The sequence below is a fragment of the Aspergillus pseudoviridinutans genome, assembly GCF_018340605.1.
Source record: "Aspergillus pseudoviridinutans IFM 55266 DNA, scaffold_9, whole genome shotgun sequence".
NCBI classification, from domain to species: Eukaryota; Fungi; Ascomycota; class Eurotiomycetes; order Eurotiales; family Aspergillaceae; genus Aspergillus; species Aspergillus pseudoviridinutans.
Genome location: NW_025091289.1, coordinates 780,107 through 802,255, shown reverse-complemented (window position 1 = coordinate 802,255; position 22,149 = coordinate 780,107). Strand labels below are relative to the sequence as shown.

At 49.7% G+C, this 22,149-nt stretch overlaps 6 protein-coding genes across 6 annotated transcripts; 3 read left to right on the top strand and 3 right to left on the bottom strand.

The window, feature by feature from the left end:
• Positions 1–1,088: 1,088 nt before the first annotated feature.
• Positions 1,089–2,564, bottom strand: Asppvi_011100 (uncharacterized protein; the record flags this gene model as incomplete). Its single annotated transcript, XM_043306935.1, has 1 exon — positions 1,089–2,564. One exon carries the CDS (start codon positions 2,562–2,564, stop codon positions 1,089–1,091), a length of 1,476 nt encoding a protein of 491 aa, XP_043162870.1.
• A 650-nt stretch (positions 2,565–3,214) lies between these two features.
• Positions 3,215–5,091, top strand: Asppvi_011099 (MDR family MFS transporter; the record flags this gene model as incomplete). Its single annotated transcript, XM_043306934.1, has 4 exons — positions 3,215–3,394; positions 3,464–4,233; positions 4,299–4,672; positions 4,739–5,091. The coding sequence occupies 4 exons, from the start codon at positions 3,215–3,217 to the stop codon at positions 5,089–5,091; spliced, it is 1,677 nt and encodes a 558-aa protein (XP_043162869.1).
• Positions 5,092–5,737: 646 nt separating this feature from the next.
• Positions 5,738–6,499, top strand: Asppvi_011098 (SDR family NAD(P)-dependent oxidoreductase; the record flags this gene model as incomplete). The annotated part of the gene is made up of 1 exon (XM_043306933.1): positions 5,738–6,499. The coding sequence occupies one exon, from the start codon at positions 5,738–5,740 to the stop codon at positions 6,497–6,499; it is 762 nt and encodes a 253-aa protein (XP_043162868.1).
• A 421-nt stretch (positions 6,500–6,920) lies between these two features.
• Asppvi_011097 (uncharacterized protein) lies at positions 6,921–7,907 on the bottom strand (the record flags this gene model as incomplete). Its single annotated transcript, XM_043306932.1, has 1 exon — positions 6,921–7,907. One exon carries the CDS (start codon positions 7,905–7,907, stop codon positions 6,921–6,923), a length of 987 nt encoding a protein of 328 aa, XP_043162867.1.
• A 7,152-nt stretch (positions 7,908–15,059) lies between these two features.
• Asppvi_011096 (dynamin family protein) lies at positions 15,060–18,122 on the bottom strand (the record flags this gene model as incomplete). Its single annotated transcript, XM_043306931.1, has 3 exons — positions 15,060–15,841; positions 15,916–16,177; positions 16,236–18,122. The coding sequence occupies 3 exons, from the start codon at positions 18,120–18,122 to the stop codon at positions 15,060–15,062; spliced, it is 2,931 nt and encodes a 976-aa protein (XP_043162866.1).
• Positions 18,123–19,629: 1,507 nt separating this feature from the next.
• Positions 19,630–20,910, top strand: Asppvi_011095 (glycoside hydrolase family 131 protein; the record flags this gene model as incomplete). Its single annotated transcript, XM_043306930.1, has 3 exons — positions 19,630–19,738; positions 19,789–19,925; positions 19,975–20,910. 3 exons carry the CDS (start codon positions 19,630–19,632, stop codon positions 20,908–20,910), a joined length of 1,182 nt encoding a protein of 393 aa, XP_043162865.1.
• Positions 20,911–22,149: the final 1,239 nt, after the last annotated feature.

Sequence of the window (22,149 nt, the reverse complement as noted above, 5' to 3'; positions counted from 1 at the left end):
CTCAAAATCCATGTCCAAAGGGATGATTGCCAGCTATACCCTTCTGTAACAGGTACTTCATATAACACGCCTTTTTTTCCTAACCGTTAGCAATATAACTAGCACGATATATAGGAAAAGGCTTTTCAGGCTACGTCATAACATAATGGGCACTGTGGCTTGTCCATGAATTGTATAATTCTGGAAACAATGTATATTATAATGACAGAGCTTACGAACAGTGGGAGCATGACAGAAAATGTCATGAGATCATTCTGGCCGTGGGGTCTAGGAATGTCTTTAGTAAAGGTGGCAATAGCAACTCTATCATGGTAGGTTCCCGCTTCTGGGCCAAAATACGGTAATTGAATTACCACACTCCGCGGGACTAGGTACATACAAGAGAAGTCTGCCTCGCCGAGGTAGGGAGTTGGTTCGTCAGTGCATACTTCCTATATACCATCATACAGTGATGTGGGGAAGATAACAAGCTTTCATTTGCGACTCTATGATAACTGCCATTCAACAGCCGTTAATTAGCCACTGGTCCTTGGTTGCAGCCAGGTATGCGAGCACCATTTTTGCAGATCGGGCCACGCCTGTGACTTGTTCAATGTGCCCATTGCAGACCGTGTTCCATTGCTCGACGACCCGATAATCCGGAAGTACTCGAAAACGGCGAAGCCCTAGTATTCTTAGCCTTCTTATCTTATATGCTTCCCCCAAGCCAACAAAAGGTATTCACAGAACATCCTCAGCAGATACTTTTTGGTTGCTATGAGAACAAGAACCTTGGGAGCTTAGTAGGGATAACGTGTCACGTAGACATGCATAACTTGGGGCACTTAGTAATTACCCCTATTGCTCAGTCCACTTGGGTGCAGTCAGTTTGATACTCTGCTAGATCAGATCGCCCTTAATTTCGATGGCTGGGTTCTTTACTAAAATGATTCCGCTGAAGTGATGACTATATACACCGTCCACTGAGCTTCACCTTCATAATGCTCCATCAAAGCACAAATAGCCTTGTAAATGCCTCGGGGTAAAAAAGAGGAAAAATGAGCATTTTACAGTCCGGCCGTAAGGCCCCTCCTGGCCCAAGAGTCTAGTCATTCATTCAAACTCTGTCGAAGTCTGTCGATGATATCCGCAGACAAGGAACTGAGGCTCTTCCGCACGTCGCTCTCCATTTGAGCCAACGTATTCGAAGAAAAGGGGGTTGATTGCGTTTTGGCATGTTCATTTGCTACCTGGAGATGACTACTTCCTTTTAGCTTTGGCGACAACAGATTCACTAATCTTTGCACCCGGTGCAGTTCGCTGAGGACAAGCTGAGCGGGAGCGAAACCACTGGCGCTACCGTCCCCGGGCATGGTGTCTGAACGGCTCAGCGCCCTCATCTGGTCGTTGCTGCTTGGGATCATGCTGTTTGCTGATCTTGGTCCCGTGTCGGTCTCCACGCTGCCTATGCTTGAGCCGAAAACCTGGGTCCGTGCCGCAGAGGCGTATCGCTCCAGGATCTTGAGCACGATCATAGAGACTATTACAAGTCGGAAGGCGTCCTCGGTGCACGAATAGCATGAGAGCAGACTGCTTACTGTCTCAATGTGTTGCTTGTTCTCTATCAATACATCCTGCACAGAGCCCATAGTGGTCACGCTTGACGAGAGCGCCGGACCCGCGCCGGAAATTGGAGAGGTGGGGAAGGACTGAGCCGACGACAGCGCTTTTAACAGATCGAGAGACTGGGTCACACAGCTACAGGATATGTTGGTGGTGGGCGCGCGCATCACCATCATCGTAGGGTCTGTGGTGGATGACGTTGGAACGCTCGAGGCAGGCGAGGGTACCCAAGACGACACCGCGAACGATGCACTCAGAGGGTCATTAGAGTCCAACGAGTCCAGGCCAAAACTGACGGGATTTTCAAAGTAATCCGTCATGCTAAAGTCCATGTCGTTGGGGTCGGGGTTAAAATCAGAGAGCAAATGAAACATATTCGAGTCCTCCAGCACGGCAGAGAGGTCTGAGGAATACTGGGCCGGAAAATTATCGGTCGTCAACGCATCTCCTATCATCAAACTCTGAGGTATATCAAGGAAGCCGTGGCTCGCAGGTAAACTGGTGGAGGGGGCGGGGGCTGTGCCGTTCGTCGCATATCCATGCCGGGGAGAATGTCCCCCGACCCCAATTGTGTCACCAGATAGGGAGAGGGTGCTATAAATGTCCCTGTCTAGAGTGGACTTTGGAATCGACGAGGAGGAAGATGAAGAGGATGGAGAGGAGGAGGAGTTGCTGCTTCTGCTGCTGTTGTTACTGCTGGTACAGCTGGTCGGGTGCCCCAAGCCGTCCTCGCGTCGACGTCCCGGGCGCCTCGCAAAGAAGTACTGGCAGTCGATGCCTCGGGCTACGCACTTGGAGCACGAGGGCTTTTCTTTTGTACATTTGATCTTGGAAGTGGCACAGGAGTGACAGCTGTCTCGCAGTTTGGTGCAGCCCAGGGCGCTGCGACGGACGACGGGCGGCGCGTGGGCGGGCGATACTGTGCGGCCCGTCACGGGCTCACTGGTCTCGAGGGTGGGCATTGTTGGTGTGTGGGTTGAGCGTGCTTCTTGGCGGATTTCGTCGTCCCTGTAGCATCAAAGCGAGAGTGAATGGAGTCAGTCGTCCAGACATTCGACAGAAAGAGGATCAGACAGTGGCAGCTAGGTCGCTAGGTCGACAGGTGGGATGTGTTTCTTCACTTTCGTCCCTGTCCTCGTTGAAGCACGCCAGCACGAGGGAGAGATTCCGCCATGTGTCTTGCATCCCTAGCGCTGTCAGCACCAGCTTGGTTGGCTTTAGCTCGGCCGAAGCCGTTCCTAACACGGTGCTAATTACTAATTGCCCCGAGCGCCATACGAGGATGGGTCGGGGCGGTTGGTCAGCAATACCCTTGTGGTGTCCAGCTAAATCCGCTCGGGCCGATTTGTCATGGTCCCAGAATGGCTAGAGGGAAGAGCATCCCTGTCAGGATCATGGTGGAATAGATGGCCCAAGGGGCGAGCTCCCTCTGACTAAACAGCCCGGAGCAGCTGGAGTATAAACAAAGTTGGTCACCAGTATACAGCGTCAATGGCCTCGTACCACGTCCAGTGTGTAAAGCAAGTCAAGCAGAGTTCCGCGATTCATGCCCTTTTGGCAGGCAGTCGCTCCAACCAAAAAAAAGGAAAGAATCCGATCACAGGCTTTCACAATGGCGACAAAGGACGAAGGCAGCGGGACGACTGACGGCGGCTATTCCACGCCAGATACGGCTCTTCAGCAGAAGCAGGATGGTGGTGCGGCCCCCGAGCCAGAGTTCGCCGAAGGCTTTCGGCTGGTCGCCATCATGGGCACGATCTTTCTCAGCACACTGCTTGCGGCGTTGGATATTGTGAGTACAATCGACCACCCCTTCTGTGCTGGGCCCATGCGAAGTGGCAGAGTAACGGATTGACTCTAGGGCATCGTCGCCACGGCAATCCCGGGCATCACGGACGACTTCCATCGCCTAGACGACGTTGGTTGGTATGGAAGCGCTTGTTTCCTCCTCGTCGGCAGCTCCTCGCCTATGTGGGGAAAGCTCTACAAATACTTTTCGGCCCAGCTCGTCTATCTCACCTCGGTGGTCATCTTCCTCGCTGGCAGCATCTTGGCCGCAGCCGCGCCGAACAGCACGGCCCTGATCGTCGGTCGAGCGCTGCAGGGTTGGGGTTGCTCCGGGACCCTGGGCGGCTCCGTGCTCATGATCAGCTACGTCGCAGAGCCCAAGAAGCGGCCCATGTTGATCGGAATGTGGATGTCGGTTTTCATGTTCTCCACCATCATCGGACCCCTTATCGGTGGCGCGTTCACCAGCGAGGTCACCTGGCGATGGTGCTTCTGGATCAACCTGCCGGTGGGTGGTCCCGTCATTGCGTTGGTCGTACTCTTCTTCAAGGTGCCAAAGCACATCAAGCCCGTCCCCGCCTCATGGGCCGAAATCCTGCGGCAGCTCGATCTCCCGGGCTTCATCTTGCTCCTCTGCTCGCTCATTTGCTTCATCTTGGCCCTGCAATGGGGTGGGCAGACCAAGCCGTGGAGTGACGGCTCTGTCATCGCCACATTGGTTGTGTGGATTGTCCTGACTGCTGCCTTTTTTGTGGTCGAGTGGATTCAGGGCGAGTACGCCATGGTGCCCCTGGCTCTGCTGAGGCCGCGTCTAGTGTGGACCAATGCCTTGTATGGCTGGATGTGAGTAGAAAACCCCCGTGGCAAACTCGCGGTTGATTTGCGGCTAACCCTCCAATTTCGTCAAGTGCCAATCTCGCCAACTTCCAGGTGCTTTTCTACCTGCCCATCTATTTCCAATCCATTCACGGCCAGTCGGCCATTGCGAGTGGTGTCAACAGTCTTCCCTTCATGGCTTTCTTCGCTGCAGGGTCCATGATCAGCGGTTTCCTCATTGGAAAGACACGCCTCCTCCAACCGTATGAATTCGCCAGCGGAGTACTGGCCACAGTTGGCGCTGCCCTGCTTTATACTCTTGACGTCGACTCTTCGAAGGCCCGTTATATTGGTCCTCAGGTCATTTTCGGCATCGGCATTGGCCTCGGGAACCAGGTTCCAATGACTGCGCTGCAAAGTTTTTCCAAGCCTGAACATATCGCGCCGACCACTGGTGTCATGCTCAGTAAGTTCCCCAGCGTCTGCTCCTGTTCGATATAGGTGAAATGCAAGTTCCTGACGCTGTGACCAGTGTGCAACTCCATTAGTGGTGCCTACTTTGTCACCGCAGCCCAGTCCATCTTCGCCAATTATATGCTCAAGGAACTTGCCAGCAATGCTCCCAATATCGATCCAGTCCTGGTCTTGACTACTGGTGCATCTGAAATTTCCCGTGTCTTCCAGGGCGCTGACCTAGCTGCTGTACACGAGGCTTACATGGCGGGTATTAAGGACGTCTTCGCTTTCTCGCTTGCCGGCGCAGCATTCACTGTTCTCCTGTCGCTTGCGATTCCCTTCAAGAAACTCCCTGATCCTGCTGCAGCCGCGGCGAAGACTGAGCAGAACGACGAGAAGACTGGCGCCACTGAGTTTGCTGCTGCCTAGACAGGGAGATTCCATCAGCCGAATTGAAGAGAATGCGATTGGAGTAGGTGATACTAAATTGGAGAATGGAGATTCATCTGGGGTGATACTCATTGGCAATCGTTCTCGTTCTCCTTTTTCTTTCTTATTGAGTCAGCTTGCAATTTTGCCATTACACAGATAGGTCATAGAAGAATAATACAGTCCTGCAGCCCATGCTTTATCGTGACAGTCGGGATTTTTCGTGTAGTGCTGCACCCGTCCATCTCCAATGGCGTCTCGTGCGCGCATTCTATACAGCTCTTACTACAAGCCAAAATTTCCTTTATTCTCAGCCTATGTACTCGGATTATGGTCTTTCTGGCGAACAGGCAGTTTGGACAAGATTGGCGAGGCGAGTAGGTATATCTCGCAAGATGTAATTGATCATCTCCCCCGGCGGATGCGTGTCATTAACCAAAGTGCTCATACTGCGTGACTCGGGGCAATTTGTCAGACGATGACAAACAAGCCGAACAGAGCGGAATTAACAGGAGTCCGAAGGCGGAGCATGTTTTGTGCTAKAGATAGACTATTTCTGTGGTATATATAGTCTGAGACGGCACATCTCCAACGCCGTTCACAACCTCAACCCAGTCCAAGACAACCACTATCATACCGCGTTACAATGCCTCCGATTTCTGGCCAGTCACTTCTTGTTATTGGCGGCTCGTCTGGCATCGGTGCCGCTGTCGCCAGATTAGCTGCCGAGCAAGGCGTCCGGGTGTCCATCGCGTCGTCCAACCCTACCCGGGTGGCCAACGCCGTCGCAAAAGTCAAATCGCAGGCGTCAATCCCCGACACGCACATCCGGGGATTCACCATCGACCTTTCCCTGCCCGACGTCGAGCGACGCCTCGAGACTCTCCTCGCCGAAACCACAGCCGACTCTCAGCTTGACCACATCGTCGTCACAGCGGGTCGAGCGGCAATGCTGCCCATCGCAAGGACCGACCGCGAGTATATGCTCGACCAGGCCCAGCTGACCCTTGTCGTCCCTGCATTGCTCGCCAAACTTGCCCCGCGTTTTCTCAAGCCGAGTTACACCTCGAGCGTTGTTTTCTGCGGTGGCAGGCTCGGCGAGAAGTCCATCAAGGGGTGGCCGGCCGCTGCCGCCTACGCAGCCGGCCTGGACGGGCTGACTCGCGCGCTGGCGCTAGACCTGGCTCCTCTCCGGGTCAACGTCGTGCATCCCGGCGCGACGGAGACAGAGATCTGGAGGCCCACGCCGGAGCAGCGGCGGGGGACGAGGGAGTTCTTTGCTTCGACGGCCCTGCTAGGTAAGGTCGGGACGCCGGAGGAAGCGGCTGAGGCATTTGTGTATTTGCTCAAGAATTCGAATATTACGGGCACCAGCCTGCATTCCAGTGGAGGTGTGCTGGTGGAGTGACGGAAGGGCTTCACAGGTCTCTCTGCGCGACCAGCTATTCTCACTGGCACTTGAAGAGGGGGATTTAGAAGCAGCCTTAGTTCATGACGCTGGCCTTTTCGATCTGACATACTGTTTGATGAGTGTAGACTCAGGACGAAAAGTCCAGTTACCGTACTGAACTGTGGAATGTTGTTCTCGCAAAAACAGAAAACCTGGTAATCTGGTAAGATATCATATGGAGGATCGAAGGTATATTGGCCCACCAGCAGGGCTGCACCACTGGAGATGAGGCTCATGGTGATGCCGCTTGGTATACGGAGTGGTAGGTTCAAGAAAGAGCGCGAATAGCGCGAGACTCCCTGACGGCCACGCCGATGGCGCCGAATCCGTAGATTGCATTGCGATGGAGACACACACTAATGGGTTGAGCAAAGTGTATTTAGAGCTCCACAGGTCCCGCTAGCAGCAGCATTTCACCCGTGCCCTTGGTACTTAACTGCTCGGGGATCCGGACTGACAGCAGCAGAAGCTTTTGTAGTGCGAGGATAATTTTATGTTGCTCAAATGCCAACTTTAGCTTATCAACCTCGAATCCCGCGTTTGCGCTTGGATGCGACCCGACGATCTCCAGCTGCTTTTCAGAATAATGAAGAATATCTTCTTCTGATGTTATTTCCTGGCAATAATCGCTCCAACTCCCATCTACGAAAACTTTGAACTTTCGCAGATTTTTCATTATGGGACGAGCGTGTCGTGTGAGAAAGGGATCGTTCGGATAGCTGTGTAGGCTAGCTTCCCAAGCGTCGTAACAGTTGAAAATGGCGCATCGCAGTTTCTTCTTCATATTTTTGGTAAACTGATAGTCGAATATCGCTTTACCAATCTTGTTGTCCCATGAGCCGTCCACTAGCTTTGGCGGCGGCCTAATCGGTTGATTTCCGATCCAAGCAATAAGATCATCGTGTCTGTCGACGGAAGAGCCCGTACGATATAGAGTCTTCCAAGCACCTTCGGATATCCCGGGCTTAGGCAGTGGGTGCTGATGTGGGGTTATGTGTGCCACACTTGTTGTGTTCAGGCTTTCCTGACGGATCACAAGAGTAAAATGTTCTGCTTCGAAAGTCGCTCGGTAACCGGTTCCTGAACGATCTTGAACTATTCGGAGAGTACCACCATCCGCAAAGCCAAGAGTCACCAATCCCCAGGAGTCCAGTCGAGCTGCCGGCAGCGATGTTGTTGTGCCAATCCAAGACAAAGCGGATTCTGCGTCATCAAGAAACTTTGCTCGCCGCTTGTCTTCCAGCGATCGGTATAGAGGTAACCAACAGCACTGGCCATTATTACGGTCCTCATGCCATTCCTTGCACTGTAAAAGGGCCCTTCCAATAAGCTCTTCCCAGAAGTCGTTCTTGACGGTAAAGACCATCGATATCCTGGGCTTTTCTTGTCTTCTGATTCCGGAAGTCATTGGTTTACAAAAGATTTTTTTGTCTTCGCCATACCAAGCACTTGCAATTGCCTCTGTCTCCAGCCAGCTGTTGAGTGTCTTGATGGCCTCTAGCCCAATGGCTAATGGCGCCCCAGCCAATGTTTCCATATTATGATCGCAGTGAAGAGATTATAAAGCTATAGCCTAGGGGTGCAGCGCAAATTGACATGAGCCGATAACTGACGTGATATGCACTGCTGTACCCTAGTCAAGGGTGCCTTGCCTTAATATACATTGTAATAGTACATAGAGTCTATGATGCGATCGTTTCGTTATTATGATGTTGCATGGTGATGCCGCAAACGGAAATTTTTCCACTCTGTTTCAGACATCCTCGGTTCCCTTACAGAGACTCGCACAATAGAACCCAAACGAAGAAGAAATGGGCAGACTAGAACCCAGACAGAGGATTGAAAAGTCATCTCTTATAGGTGTTGCATCAGGGCAGACGGCCCTTTGTTTCTCCGTTAAGGCTGTCGCCTAGTGCAGCCAAGATAGCCCCATGTCGATATGATGTTGGAATAAATTACCAATTACCCGTTTAACCTTATATGGATTCTATCGCACGATATGCTGTATCTAGCGGGGTAATCTTTGATATCGTACGATGCGAATAGCTTCAGTTTGGAATCCATTCGTTAGTATATAGAGCATCAAGTAGAGCATTAGATGGCAAGAATTAGACCTCCATTGATTTATCATCTGTATGCGAAATGCTAGTGATTCATGAATTCGTAACGGCATCCCGGTTTCCGACACCTCACCTCTTCCCTCTGAGCTAGCCTTGAGGCAGCGAATCCATGATATCATTCTTTTCCAATCGTTGAGATCATCATACCTGTTATGGTCGCTGTTGGAGAACCAGTAAAATGGGATTCGCGCGAGTGCAGCAGATACCCTGCAGGGGCCGGCGAGGACTCAGATCAACCACAAAGCTGTGGCTGCCACAGTGAATAATTTAAATTCGACCAAGGTTAATAAGTTAAGATGAGTCAGAGCTGTATTTACTCTGGGGTAGTGCAAGTTCCTATGGAGTTAAAATTTCCGCGCTTCAGTGGTGCAACTCTATCTATATGCCTACTATAAAATATCTATAGAGATTTCTATAATTTTCACTAGGTAATACTTATACAGTCCAGTACTGTGTAACCTGTCAAGTGTCTCAGGCTCGGTAGTATGGCATTCCATAATTACTATTCAGGTAGGTAAGTGGTAAATTTTATCAATATTCTTTGATTATTGTCGCTGGTGCATTGTTGGGTTATGGCGCAAAGCCAGGAGTCTCAACTAGGAAGGTAACATCAATGCCTTGGCATATACGTCGTCCTCTACTAATTCCAGTGGCGATGTCTATCTGAACATCACAGACTTCACCGTAGATGAACTCCCATATATCTAGGAGTCTGTGGACATCAGCTCCCTGTACAAACCACGCGAGCTGCAAGTTGTTACAGAACCTATTAATTTGTTGAGATAGCATTGAGTTAGTAACATCAGCTGGGATGTTGTTTCTATATGATGCCGCCTCCATGAACGCGCATCCTGAGTTTGCAAGGATTGCGAGCCTGCAAATGTAGACGGCTTTGCTGGATCCTGTCAGATGAGGCCCCTATGCGCTCTTGATGATTGTTTGATCAAACTCTGCACCAGTGCATCAATCTCTCCGTTCCTAGTGGGGGCGCTCAAAGCCCTCCCTAAATAATACGCCGAACGCAATCAGAACCAGGTGATGGCGTCCTCTTTGGCGGTGGCTGCAACATCACCTACAGCAACCACAAAGTGGGAAGCAGAGATTGACCGCAATTAGATCGTATGCAGCACCGCTCATGTGGCTGTGACTAGTGTCTGCATCACTCTATTTGGCCAGACTTAAACGGATGTGTTGCGGAAGTCCGGCAGTCCACGCAATATCTGCTATAATGGATGCTGCATCAGCTGGAGCGCCGGCGGCACATTCCAAGGGGAGAATTTGTATCATGCTGTTAAAATTGTAATAATGTGTGAGTGAATATGCCAAAGTGGTGAGCCTAAAGGGACATAACATAAGTCAGTAGGGCACTATTTTGAACCGCTACTTTGAGTAAGAAACGGCGTGGAAGAGGCCGGGCTGATATCTAAATATGTCTTGTATTACTAGGGGGTGTGAGCTGAAGAGCATCCACTGCATCGGCTTGCCCTTAAGTATGCATGGAGCTGTCTTCGCAGGTGGGACTGTTGGCCATCCTCGGAGAACCGCGAGCCCGCGGGACAGTGGCTCTCACTTCGAGGACGCGGTCATTAACTTAAGAAAGTAGCATTCTAATTTAATCCTTCTTTCACAGTTGATCATGCTAGTCGTGGTCCTTCCGGAGCAGAGAAATTATATGCTTCAACCTGAGTCGGGCAGTGCAAATACGGGGCTGGCCAGGTTTATTCAAGCATCTTCTAAAAGAAGGAAAGACTGTGGCTACACATTGATGGTAGAACACTCAGCGTTTTATATTTCATTAACTCATTCAACTGAAGCAGCTGATTTAGCACCTGGTGGATCATGCCCTCCTCAAGAGCGTTCCAACACGATGCGAGCCCCAAGGGGTGATATATTCTCCAGCCTGGTTAGGGACCTCACCACCTCCCTAAACTGCATCCACGCCAATCACCACCTCTTTTAAGCAGCATCACCCTCAATCACTACCGAAGGTAACCATTGTGGTATTAACCGCGTTCAGGCCACAAGCTGGCCAGTTAGTAGTTGGGGGTTAACCTCCAGCAAATCCAGGCTGTTGTATATTTTTAATGCTGTTTTGGTACTATTTGATCTCCATCTAGCTTCGCCAAGGCGGTCCGCTAAGACTTACTGGTCATATACTGCCAGCAGCAGCAAAGGTGATGTTGCGGGCCGCAGCCGAATGTAAAAGCTATATGCCCAAGGTCCACGCTCACACGAGTCTCCCGTCGCTACGCTCGGGACACAAAAGGGTCCCATAGAAGAATTCGAAGAGGGGGCTAGTACAATGAAGTCATGGAGGGACATTGCTGTGTTCTACTTCCAGAAAATACCAGTGAAAGGATGATGTGCAGCCAGAATCAGGGTGGAAAACGTGTGTGTCATCAGGTGTGGTACTTATCACAGCCCCTCATCTTCTGAATCATAGGAAAGGTAATTAGGTAGTAGGTGAGTTGGTTGATAATCTGCCAATAACATACTTGTTGATGGAGGTAGGACTAGTTCACTGAGTATACCTCCAGGGAAATCCTACTCATTGACTGTGCCATCTCAGTTGCTTTAAGGTTACATATGATTTGAACTGATCCATGAATGGCAGTTGACCCTCAGCATACATAGTTTCAGCCTTTTGATAAATAACAGTACAAAACTACGAAGATCCAAGAGCAGGTATATACAACAAGTCGATGACACTGACACATAAACTTCAGATCAAGCCACTTAGCAGAATTTGCCTTGGGTAAAACGAGGTTTTGTGTGTTTTCTACTGGCAATTAGGATTTGGAACCCCTAAAATTTAATTATTCTCAGATTCCGATTTCTTCCCTTTAGGCATAATGGTTATTAAAGGTTGGTTATATCCATATATATCCACACCATAGCTAGCAACTCATGACAGATATACGTAGTCCCTTATTGTAGAGTGGGCCCGTGAGTGGGCCAGGGCTAGATTTAGCTTTTCCGCTTCGGCCCGCTTGAAAAGTAGTTTAAATTGTATGGACTCCATATTGCACCACGAAATTATCACCGACTACGGAAGTCATATTGAGGAGGCATCGCTCTTGTTTGTTGCCTCTGATCAACCTATCATTATATTCTGGCGCGCACAAGGGGAAAGTGGGGTATCTGTGAAGGTGCATCTCTCGCATATCTTGCCTACCTTACCCTTTCGGGACTAGCGCACTTGACGACCTCCCCTGCGTGGAGTCCTTACTCCTTCGTTTCTTCTCTTCTAGACAGTATCAATATGACCGATCAGTTTTCATCAAGACATTGTTCTAATCCTAGTAGCTAGATCACGAATGGAATCTGGAGAAGGTAACCACGGCCCGATCCTCAATACCCGGTAGTTAACGGCGGTATGCAGACTTTTCTGGTGCAGAAGAATTAGAATATTTCGATGGCGATTGAACGTTTACTTCATTTCAAACCTTCTCCGCTTTGCTTCTTGACTAGAAGAACGGTCAGGTACAAGAGCTACTTTCATTCCGACATTGAACATGAAGAAGATGAAAGCTCCAGTTACGATGCAACTAAATACTATCCCGCCTGTATTGGAGAGCTTATTCACAACAAATACCGCCTGATATCGAAACTCGGCTGGGGCAGCAATTCCACGGTGTGGCTAGCCAAGGACACTTTGCGGTAAGCTAGTTTCATATCTCTCTGGATTAATCTAACTAGGTGAAGATGGCGCTGGCAGCCAGACCGGTATTACGCTTTGAAAATATCAAACTGCGGCGTTGGGGAGCGAAAATCTGCCCAGGAAGAGGTTCTCATATCTCGCCATATTTCACAACTGAGGTCTAGTCACCATGGTCGGGCGTATGTCCGCGTTGCGAACGACTCCTTCGATATCCAGGGTCCTTATGGAGAACATACGTGTTTAGTGTTTGACCCATTAAGAGAACCGCTCTGGCTATTGGGGAGGCACCTTGGGAGTGTCGGCCTCCATCCTATTTTGCTAAAGGCCCTCTTGAGACTATTGCTATATGGTCTGGATTTTCTTCACACTGAATGCCGCGTCATACATACTGGTAACCTGTCTTCTATTTAACCCTCCCTTGGCCGTTGTTGACAGAAGGCGAAGATCTCAAGTCGGAAAATTTCCTGGTAGAATTCGAAAACAGCACCATCCTTGACAGTTACGTGCGCCAGCAGGAAAGCCATCCTCCCCCATACAAGACACGCGCTGGTCGTCGTATCTACCAGTCACGCCCTGATTTCGGGCCTTTGCAAGGCGCGATGCGGCGTGTAAAAATAAGCGACTTCAGTACTGCTGTTTTTGGTGATCAGTCTACTCCCCATACCCACAATATCCAACCCCAGCCATTCTGCGCACCGGAAGTTCTCTTAGAGTGTGCCTGGTCGTATAGCACGGATATATGGAATTTAGGGACCGTGGTAAGCCTATGCAGTTTTGACTAGGAAGTCCCAAGTCTGAAATCGAATAGCTTTGGGAGCTACTCGGAGAAATCGAGCTTTTTGATGGCATAGATCGCAGAGCCAATGCTTATAGCCCGGCTGCTCACTTGGCTCAGATCTTCCGCCTCCTTGGGCCTCCTCCATCGCAATTTCTGGAGAGGGTTGCTCCGACTATACGCTCTGATTTTTTCTCCAACGATGGTACGACTTTGAATCCTTAAATATTCTCTTGAGTACTTACGCGTCTCTCATCTAGGTGACTTTAGGTATCCAGAATTAATCCCTCCAGAGGACTTCACGTTCGCAAACCTTACACCGTTTTTGGACGGAGAGGACAAGCACTTATTTGTTAAATTTGCTCAAAGAATGCTGCAGTGGGACCCGGAACGTCGAGCAACAGCAAGAGAGCTCTGCGTGGATCCTTGGCTGGATTACAAAGGTTGAAATAACCTTGCGGAACTGAACTCCATTATGGGTCTCATAGTTCAGTCTTGTCACGAATCAGATATAGTGCAGATTAACCCGAATCCAACACAACTCTAGCTTCTTCTAGAACTTCTTTAATTAAATTGCAATTTATCCATAGTCTCAGTCAGTATGTGGAACAGATCAAAGCGACTACACGTTAGCATATTAATGAATACCGACGGCATTGAATACAAAAAGAAGAGAGTAGTGAATCAAAATATAACTACAGATACATATTACTATACAATCGAATCTGAGATAGCCAAAGAATCATTAGATTTTCCTGCCTGCAGTGTCTGGAGAACGTTAGGGCTATTCTGTAGATACCACAACTGTAACACTGGTTTCTAGGGTTGAAAAGGAAAGACTGAGATTTTGGGCCACACAGACAGTGCCATCCGTCTCGCCTGGTTCCAGGGCAGAAAGGGGAACAACATATATATTTCCCTCTTCTGTGGCTCCAATAGAGGCCTGTTAACAAGTGTTTGGTCGCGCTTTCTGCAATACAGATGTCCGAGATTTCCTCAATATTGTCAGTGGGACTTCAACCATTGCTTACCCGCCACAGCAATACTTCTGCTCGGGATGCTTAACAAGTGGAGAAGTACGCGCTTCAAGACCAGGATCGACAGCATGGGCACTCAGACAGGAATCGATTGCTTCCGATGTATGGACGATCACATCCACACTATTACTATAAAGTTGTGGGAGGCCAAGAAAAATTATCGACTTGATATTGCATCCAGATACAGAGGAGCCTGTTTTTCTGCCTTTCCATGTCATGCTATGTCTTTTCCAACCTGACGGTCACCATAGGGATGCTCATCCCAGGGAAATGGTAAGCTCTGGTAACCCCCTAATTGTAGTTGCAAGCAAACAAGTAAAGTACACGACTGCTACTAAGTGGAAAGGAACTTTTCCCTATCCAATTGCAAACCAGTCCTGAAGGTGACGATCGACAGTACCAATGCCAACAAATCCACTCCTCTGTCAACTACCAGCATGATCAAATTGTACCTCATGGGTGTGTCTGAGTCTTGCCCAGTCGCGCTAAATGTGAATTTCATCGCCCCACGACAAAAGTCAGTTTTGCTAAGTACAAAGTCATCCTCGGACACTTCATCCCCTTTGCTGCTGCCGCCAGCGCCGGTGCGCTCAAGATCTTCATCATCCAATGGGAGGAGATCCGAAAGAGAATAGGCGTTTACCACTCTGTTCATCATAATAAGAAAGTCGGAGTTCCTGGATTGGTAACCATTAGCCCAATACATCAGTTTTCGAATTGCAACGCGTGGGGTTCCGAGAGGAGGTCAAAGGAGTGGCAGACCTCGGGGGAATACTTGTCAAAGGGAGGGAAAGCTGAGATATGTGCTGGGGTTTCACTTGTAATAGTCCTAAGGCAAGTGTTAGATACTTCATGCGCAGATGCGAATATGCAAACCAGGAATCCTAGATGGAAGGGTTCTTGCATAACATGGGAAATCCCAATCCTACAGATTCTGACCCCAGCCTTGATATTTCTGCAGACCAAACGGAGAATTTACTCCCTTGCCCGTGGAGCCCATGCCAGATTGCTGGACGGTAGTAGAGGTACCGGTACTGGTGCCTGTCATAGGTCTCGTGCTGCTGCTCGTAGATATGCCTGTGCCAAAGCCACCAGAAACAGATTTCTGTTTAGACAGGCCTGTACCAAGATCCCCAAAATGACCCCCAGAAGCAGCTTTGTGTTCTGATGAGCCTGAACCAAATCCCCCAGAGAGAGGTATAGGTTTCTGCTCAGAACCGGCTCCACTAAAGAGGCTGGTAACAGGATTGTGCTCGGATGAGGATGTACCAACGCCACTGGAAACAGATTTTTGCTCAAATAGGCCTGTACCAGAACCCCCACCAAAATCCCCAGAGAGAGGTATAGGTTTCTGCTCAGAAAAGGCTCCACTAAAAGGGCTGGTAACAGGCTTGTGCCCAGATGAGGATGTACCAAAGCCACCGGAAACAGGTTTTTGTTCGGATTGGCCTGCATTAGATAGAGCCGCCGAAGCTGCTGGCAAAGCCTGGGCTGAATCAATTACCGACGGTGGTCTTGGTTCCGCAGCTTTTATAGCTTTCGCCCGAATTAGCAAGATCCTGTTTAGGGAAAGGCACATAGACCTACGTCCGGGAGACTGCAAGGCCGCAGTCGAGTCGGTTACAGTGAGGGTCTTTCCGCTGGCTGACGCTATTGTTGGTCCTGGACGGCTTTTTTCAAGGGAAGGGCTCGGAGCGTCCGATGGTCCTGCAACCGGTCTTTTTACTACCATAGAGGTCGGGTTATAATGTAATTCTTCATGCAAGCATTCGGGAGCTTACCGAGAAGAGGAAGATTACCCAATGACGGCTTCTGAGTGTTGAAGACGCTGAGAGCCCGTAGGCCAGCTTGCAATTTGTCGAGCTCGCGGCCTAACCGTTGTCGTTCTTCATGTATATAAGGCTGTTCCATGGAAAGTTCTCGGATCTGGTCATCATCCATATTATTGACAACCTGGCTGGTAAATATACGTTGCAGAGGGTCAAGAAGACAATTTTCGATGCCTAGAGTTGCGACATTGTCGACAAACGTCACAATTGCAGTCTGGATAATTTGTTAGGCGTGATATAGTCGTAGCTTGAACAAAGGAAGACTTTCTCACCTCATAATATGCTTCCATCTGGTCGATGATCTCGGCGGCTGCAAATTCATCGCGGGAAACTTCCGTCCACGATGTGGCTTGCTCAAGGTCTTTCATCGTAAATAACGTTTCCCCCTTTTCGGCAAAACTGCTGGTTGGGAGATTTGCTCTTAGTGATTCTAACTGACGCTTGCTTCTGGCTTTCTGAATCTGGGAGAGAAAGCTCTTGCCCACTGGCAATGGGTGACCTCTCTTTGTGTATGCGGTCAGCTCGTCAAGCTTGTCAAGCAATGACTGCTTCAATTTTTCGAACTCCGCATCGATAATGGAGCCAACCAGCAAGGTATAGGTATGGTCGTCAGTAATGTGTTGTAGAACAAGCAAGGCGAAATATCTCGCTGCCTCCCAGGCCTTCACTAAGTGATTTTTCGCAAGGCTTTCCCATGGTTTGGACTGGTCGCGAAAGAGGCTCCCAACCAGGAGTTGATTTGCATTCCCTGGAAGCTCAATGCCTCTGTTGTTGCGTGCTTGCCTACTGACCTCTGTTTCGATAGAACTGCGCTCTACGTATTCTGGTTTCCAGTCGTCCATGTAAGGCTTCCCAGAAGCAACTTGCAGGTCATCTTTGCTGGGAAATGGGCGCCGCTCGACAATCTTCCTGCGGCAGCCTCGAATGGCCATTGCATCTGCGAAGTATTCATTCAGTTGGCGTATAACAGCTCTGAGTCGTCGGAAGTCTTCGATATTCCCTGTTTCATCCAAGCCACCGAAGAACTCATCTGCATACATGCCATTCAGAGCTTGCACAATGATGCGCTCGAAGTTACTACTAATGTTGAGGAGGTAACCCCTCTGCTGCTGAAGAGTAGACCGAGGAGGCCCCAGTCTCGAGAGTTGCTGCCGCCGATCAGACACCTTGTCTTGGATTTCCGCAATCAGTCCTGGGAGATTCCGACGGATGAGCTTCAGCAATATGGTGCTAAGGCGGCGGCGTAGGCTCTCGATGCCGACACATTCCCGTGAGAGCAATGTCCATCGTCCCTGGTTGAAGAACGCCTTCTCCATCTCGTCGCGGGCGTCGTCTGAGATATCCCTGGTCTCAAAGGATCGATTCCGCAAGACATGCCATCCTATCTCTAGATGAATCTTTTGATTCTTGATAAATTGCAGATAGGTGTCTTCCTCCTCCGAATTTGCCTCCAGAATATCTGGTTGAGTAATGATTCCGAGCGTGCGCTCGCGCTTTTGATCAAATCGTTCCGCAATGTTCAGGACCTCCTGAAGATGGTAATCTGTTTTTGCGCTGATCACAGCAAGGATGATGCTTCTTGGATTCTTCATGTATCTTTCCGTCAGCTTGCGGACTATCAGAATACCCTGTGAGTCCTGCTCCCGGCTGGTAGAGTAATACAGGCCGGGCAGATCAACCAGAGTCAGCTCCGGTTTGTCGGGCCCTGAAATCTCGACCTTGAGCACATCATCACTGAAGCCTGCGTTAACCGCCTCCGTGATCCCCATGTGCTCTTTGGCCTTTTCGATTAGGGGAGGCAGGTCATTGCCATTAGAGAAGGCCTCATAGGCAAAACTCCGGAGCCGCCCTCGCTCCTGCTCATCCTTGCGAGAAGGACCGGGCTCGATGGACACCTTAATTTTTGATGACGGATTCCGTCGCAGGATAACCTCAGTCGCGAATCGCGTACAGACATTACTTTTCGCGGGGAACCGCACGCGAGAGATGGCTTCGAGGACGGAACTTTTTCCGCTTGACTGGTTGCCGCAAACAATCAGCTGGGGGAGTTCCACGAGGCCACCGACGCCGATAGTGCGCAGTTCATCGATCTTGTCCAGAAGCTTGGACTGTTCTTGTTGTAGCTGATGCAAAGCCTTATCTTCCAATGCCTGAGACATGACGAATCTACTGAAAGCTGTGGAAAAGTGTCGAAGACAAGAGAATAAAATTGAGGCCGCCTACTTCCCAGGGCAGCAGCAGGTTTTATCACCGTGATGGGAAGGAGTGATTTTGCGGCGCAGCGTACTTGCATCACTAGTGCGGCCTACATACAAGGCTGATTCCCACACTTGCGCGTATTTCCTAGCATACCAGGAGTATACCCGATCACCCTGGAAAATGCATAATTGGCATTTTCTTGGTAATATTCAATCTGAGCCATGAGAATCCAGGCCTAGGGCTTGCTATTGGCCGGACAGGGGCGGCGCGCTTGTTGATGACACGATGTACTTTTGTAGAACACATATATACCTCGACGGCGTATGTGCATCAGATATCAGCATAACAAATAGGGCTGCATCTTAATCTGCCTCGTGGTTGTAGCTCTTCGACCCTCGAGCTATACTGTATCTATGCAGCTGTCGGCTATCGAAGTCATTCATTCTTGTGTGTGATCTGCAGCAAGTAGTGTTTGTCCAAATATGGACTTCTCTCCAGGACTTTCTGTCTGCCATTGTCGCAGTCACGGAGCACTAAAAGAGCCTCTCCGAGAAGATACTGCTCAGTACCGGGCTAGTGACTGCTCTCTTTGCAGCCTGAAGTCATGAATATGCTTCTGCTCTGGCCGGATGTAGGAGCCACAGTCTCTAAACTGACAAAATATGTCCAGAATCTCAGTGTCGGATGATTTGAATTTGAAGGTGGACAGCTTGACCGATTTTCGCAAGACCCCGTTCAACAGAATGGGGAGCGGCTGAAAGCGTTCATCGATGACCGGGAGAGAAGCGCGGTGACTAGGGAGAGGGCAGAAACAACACCGAAATTGTGAAGGCCATCCGCCGATGATTCTGCGCAAACGAACTGAAGAAATGAATGGTGTTTGGTTGATAGAAAGCACTGTGGCCTGTCCAACAAGCCCTGGAAGAGTTCGTTAAGAGTAATTTACCCGAGAACAGGCTAAACTCAGACTAGGAAAATCCAGACACTCATTAACATCCTGCACACTAGTAGTGACATTAACTGTGCTTCAAGTAGCTAAAGAATAGCACAATATCATCCGAAAGAGACTAGACGCGAACTGTCGGAGGGCATATTGCAGTGGGTCGATGTCTTCGTCGTGCTACTCAGACTGTGATGGGTGGAAATAATGGTATTGCAGGATAATCAGGAAGCGCCCCACCCAGGGGCTACACTGCCAGAGTGCATCTAAGGCGTTTAAATAGTGTCAATCTATCAAGCTTTAGACTGAGACCTGTTGATCAAAGTGAAACAAGCTTAACTACCAGCGAGGAAAAGGGATGTTTCAGCATTCGCCGGCCAATCTAACCCTAACAGGCTCCACCCCTAATCATTTTACCTTTTTAAAGTACTTGAAGGTGCAACAGCCCACAGTTCACTTGTTCAACCAACTGTGCCGGTCACACTTTTTGTTCTTTTACATACACTCCTTACTGCATTTCTCCCATCATGAGGTCATTCATTTCTCTTCTTGCTTTCCCCGCTTCATCGCTGGCTGGAACCGTGCTGTGGAGCGGCATCTTCAATTCTTCTGCAACCGTTGAGGACTTTGACAAATGTATTCGTCTGCCCATTTTCTCTAATTTGAAACCCTTACTGATAATATAGGGTCCTGGTCCAACCAAATCGAACCGTGGCAATGGTATATCCACGGCAGTGGCAAGACAACCGAGTATCTGGGTCTGTCCCCCGATTTCAAGAATCCGGCCGACACCAGCGACGCCCAGGGGGTCCGAATTACCATTGTATGGCATCAACTCCTGTCTCCTGGAAGAGAGATTAACATGAAATAAGGATGGGACCTCCTTCTGGAATGGACAGACCATGGAGCGGTCTGAACTTATCCCTCAGACCAAGGCCAATCTTGGCTCGGGCCATCTATACTATCACTTCTCCTTGTCCACGAAGACGACGAATGCCCCAGACGCTTCCTTCGAACACCAGATCGCGTTCTTCGAGAGCCACTTCACTGAGCTCAAGTATGGCGCGTCCGGCACATCCGACAACACCCTGCGCTGGAATGCAGGTGGCACCACACACTGGTCGGTCCAGCTGGAGCCAGGCAATTGGTACAACTTCGCCTACGATATCGACTTTGCCTCCCAAAAGGTCGGTCTCTGGGCTTCTAATGGCTCCGATCCCTTGATCGAGGTTGTCTCGCCCGTCAGCGCATCTACCTCTACCAACTCGGCGGACTGGCACGTCGGCCAGCTGCGCCTGCCAAACGGCGGCGCCTCCAACAGCGCAGCGGAAGACTGGTTCTGGTCTGGCATTTATGTTGAGCAGGCACCTATCACAACGAAGATTGGTTCTGCCGGTTCTTCTGGTTCTTCCGCTTCTTCTGGTTCTTCCGGCTCGTCCTCGTCCGGTGCTTCGAGTGCTTCCAACCCCTCGGCTTCCACTCCCTCCACCCACGAAGCAACCCCTCTGCCATCTTCTATCAGTGCTACAGAGCCAGCTGCAACCACAGCCCCTCCGGCTGTGACATCGTCTGCATCTCCCGCCCCCGACACTAATGCGGCGAGACCCACTAAACCGTCTTCGGCTGTGACGTCTGCTGCAGCTTCTGCGCCCAACACTCCTGCGGCGACACCCACTGAAACCTCTTCGGCAAAGCTCCCCACCCCCACCACTGCCGCACAGCTTCTTGCTGATATTCGGGCCGCGTTGCGCGCTCTCGTTTCTCGTTCCAACAGCGTGCACGCCCGCGACTTTGCCCGCCGTGGGTAACTGAGACTGTGGTGGCAATATTCATCCGATGAGTTCATGCTTGTGAGGCAACAAATTCAGCAACTTGATTTTTGTATGTCCTAGGCTTAAACAACGTACACCGATCAGGCACGCCGAGTCTGTGTTTTGTAGTGATGGCGAATTTTGGAGCTAGACCTACTAGATACAACGGAGAGGCAATGATTTACCAGGACGGTAGACCCATGTTCATCACTTCATGGTATCTATATAGTAGTTCCGTTTCGTTTGGCTGGCTAGCGTGTCTTTGGACACCATCCTATACCGCACCCTTCCGATGCCCTTTGATATTTCTCAAAAGCTTGACCGTTCTGAGGAGCTGCCAAACCCTGACAGAGTGCTACCATCATCATCATTCCCTAGGTCCGAACCTCACTAAATACATAGGGGTCAAAAGTCTGTGCACACTCCGCCTATCCGCGACGCGTCAAAAAATCAACATTCTTTTCAACCACCCCCAATTCCATTAAATAAGGTCTTTTGGGACTGAAATTAGTGGAAATAGAAGGCCTAAAGCTGAACTATTATCTGAATCATGCATGGCTATTTTATATGGCCTAGAGAACTAGGAATTACCTATATAACTAGCAAAAAAAATTTAGTATTAGTTGCTGCACTATTTACAATACAGGCAATTCAATAACATATTCATATTGAAATAGGCATCTTTAGGGACCAACAGGAGGACAGAACAACAGGTTTAGAACTCTGAGATATGCCATKTCCAGCGGACTTCTGGTCTCTGTATAGGATGGAAGGCAATTTCAGTGAGGGATCAGGAGACACCATCAGCGTGAGTGCTGACGAAGACACGTCGTTCACGGAGCTACAAGTCTGACTGCTGTAATTTGAGAACGAAACTCTGGAAAGTCCTGGGATAGTCATGGCAGAGTCCCATATATGTGGCAGACCAGTCTGGAAATTGAGACAGTTTGTTGGCCTGTAGTACCTTTGAAAGCGTTTTCTGAGCCAGACACGCACTCCTCAATACTCAGATGACTACGGCCACTGGAGTGTTGTCTGTATGGGTGAAGTATATATCAAATGAAGATTGCGTACCCCCGGGCAAGATGAGGTTACCTAGCATCATAACCCCATGACCAGTATTATCCGGGTTAAGCCAGAACAAGTTAAATAAAGACTAGATGTAAATATTTTTAGCCGAACCCATAAATGTGACATGGCAAGCCAGACCCTTGTTTACTCTCATTCTGAAGGGCA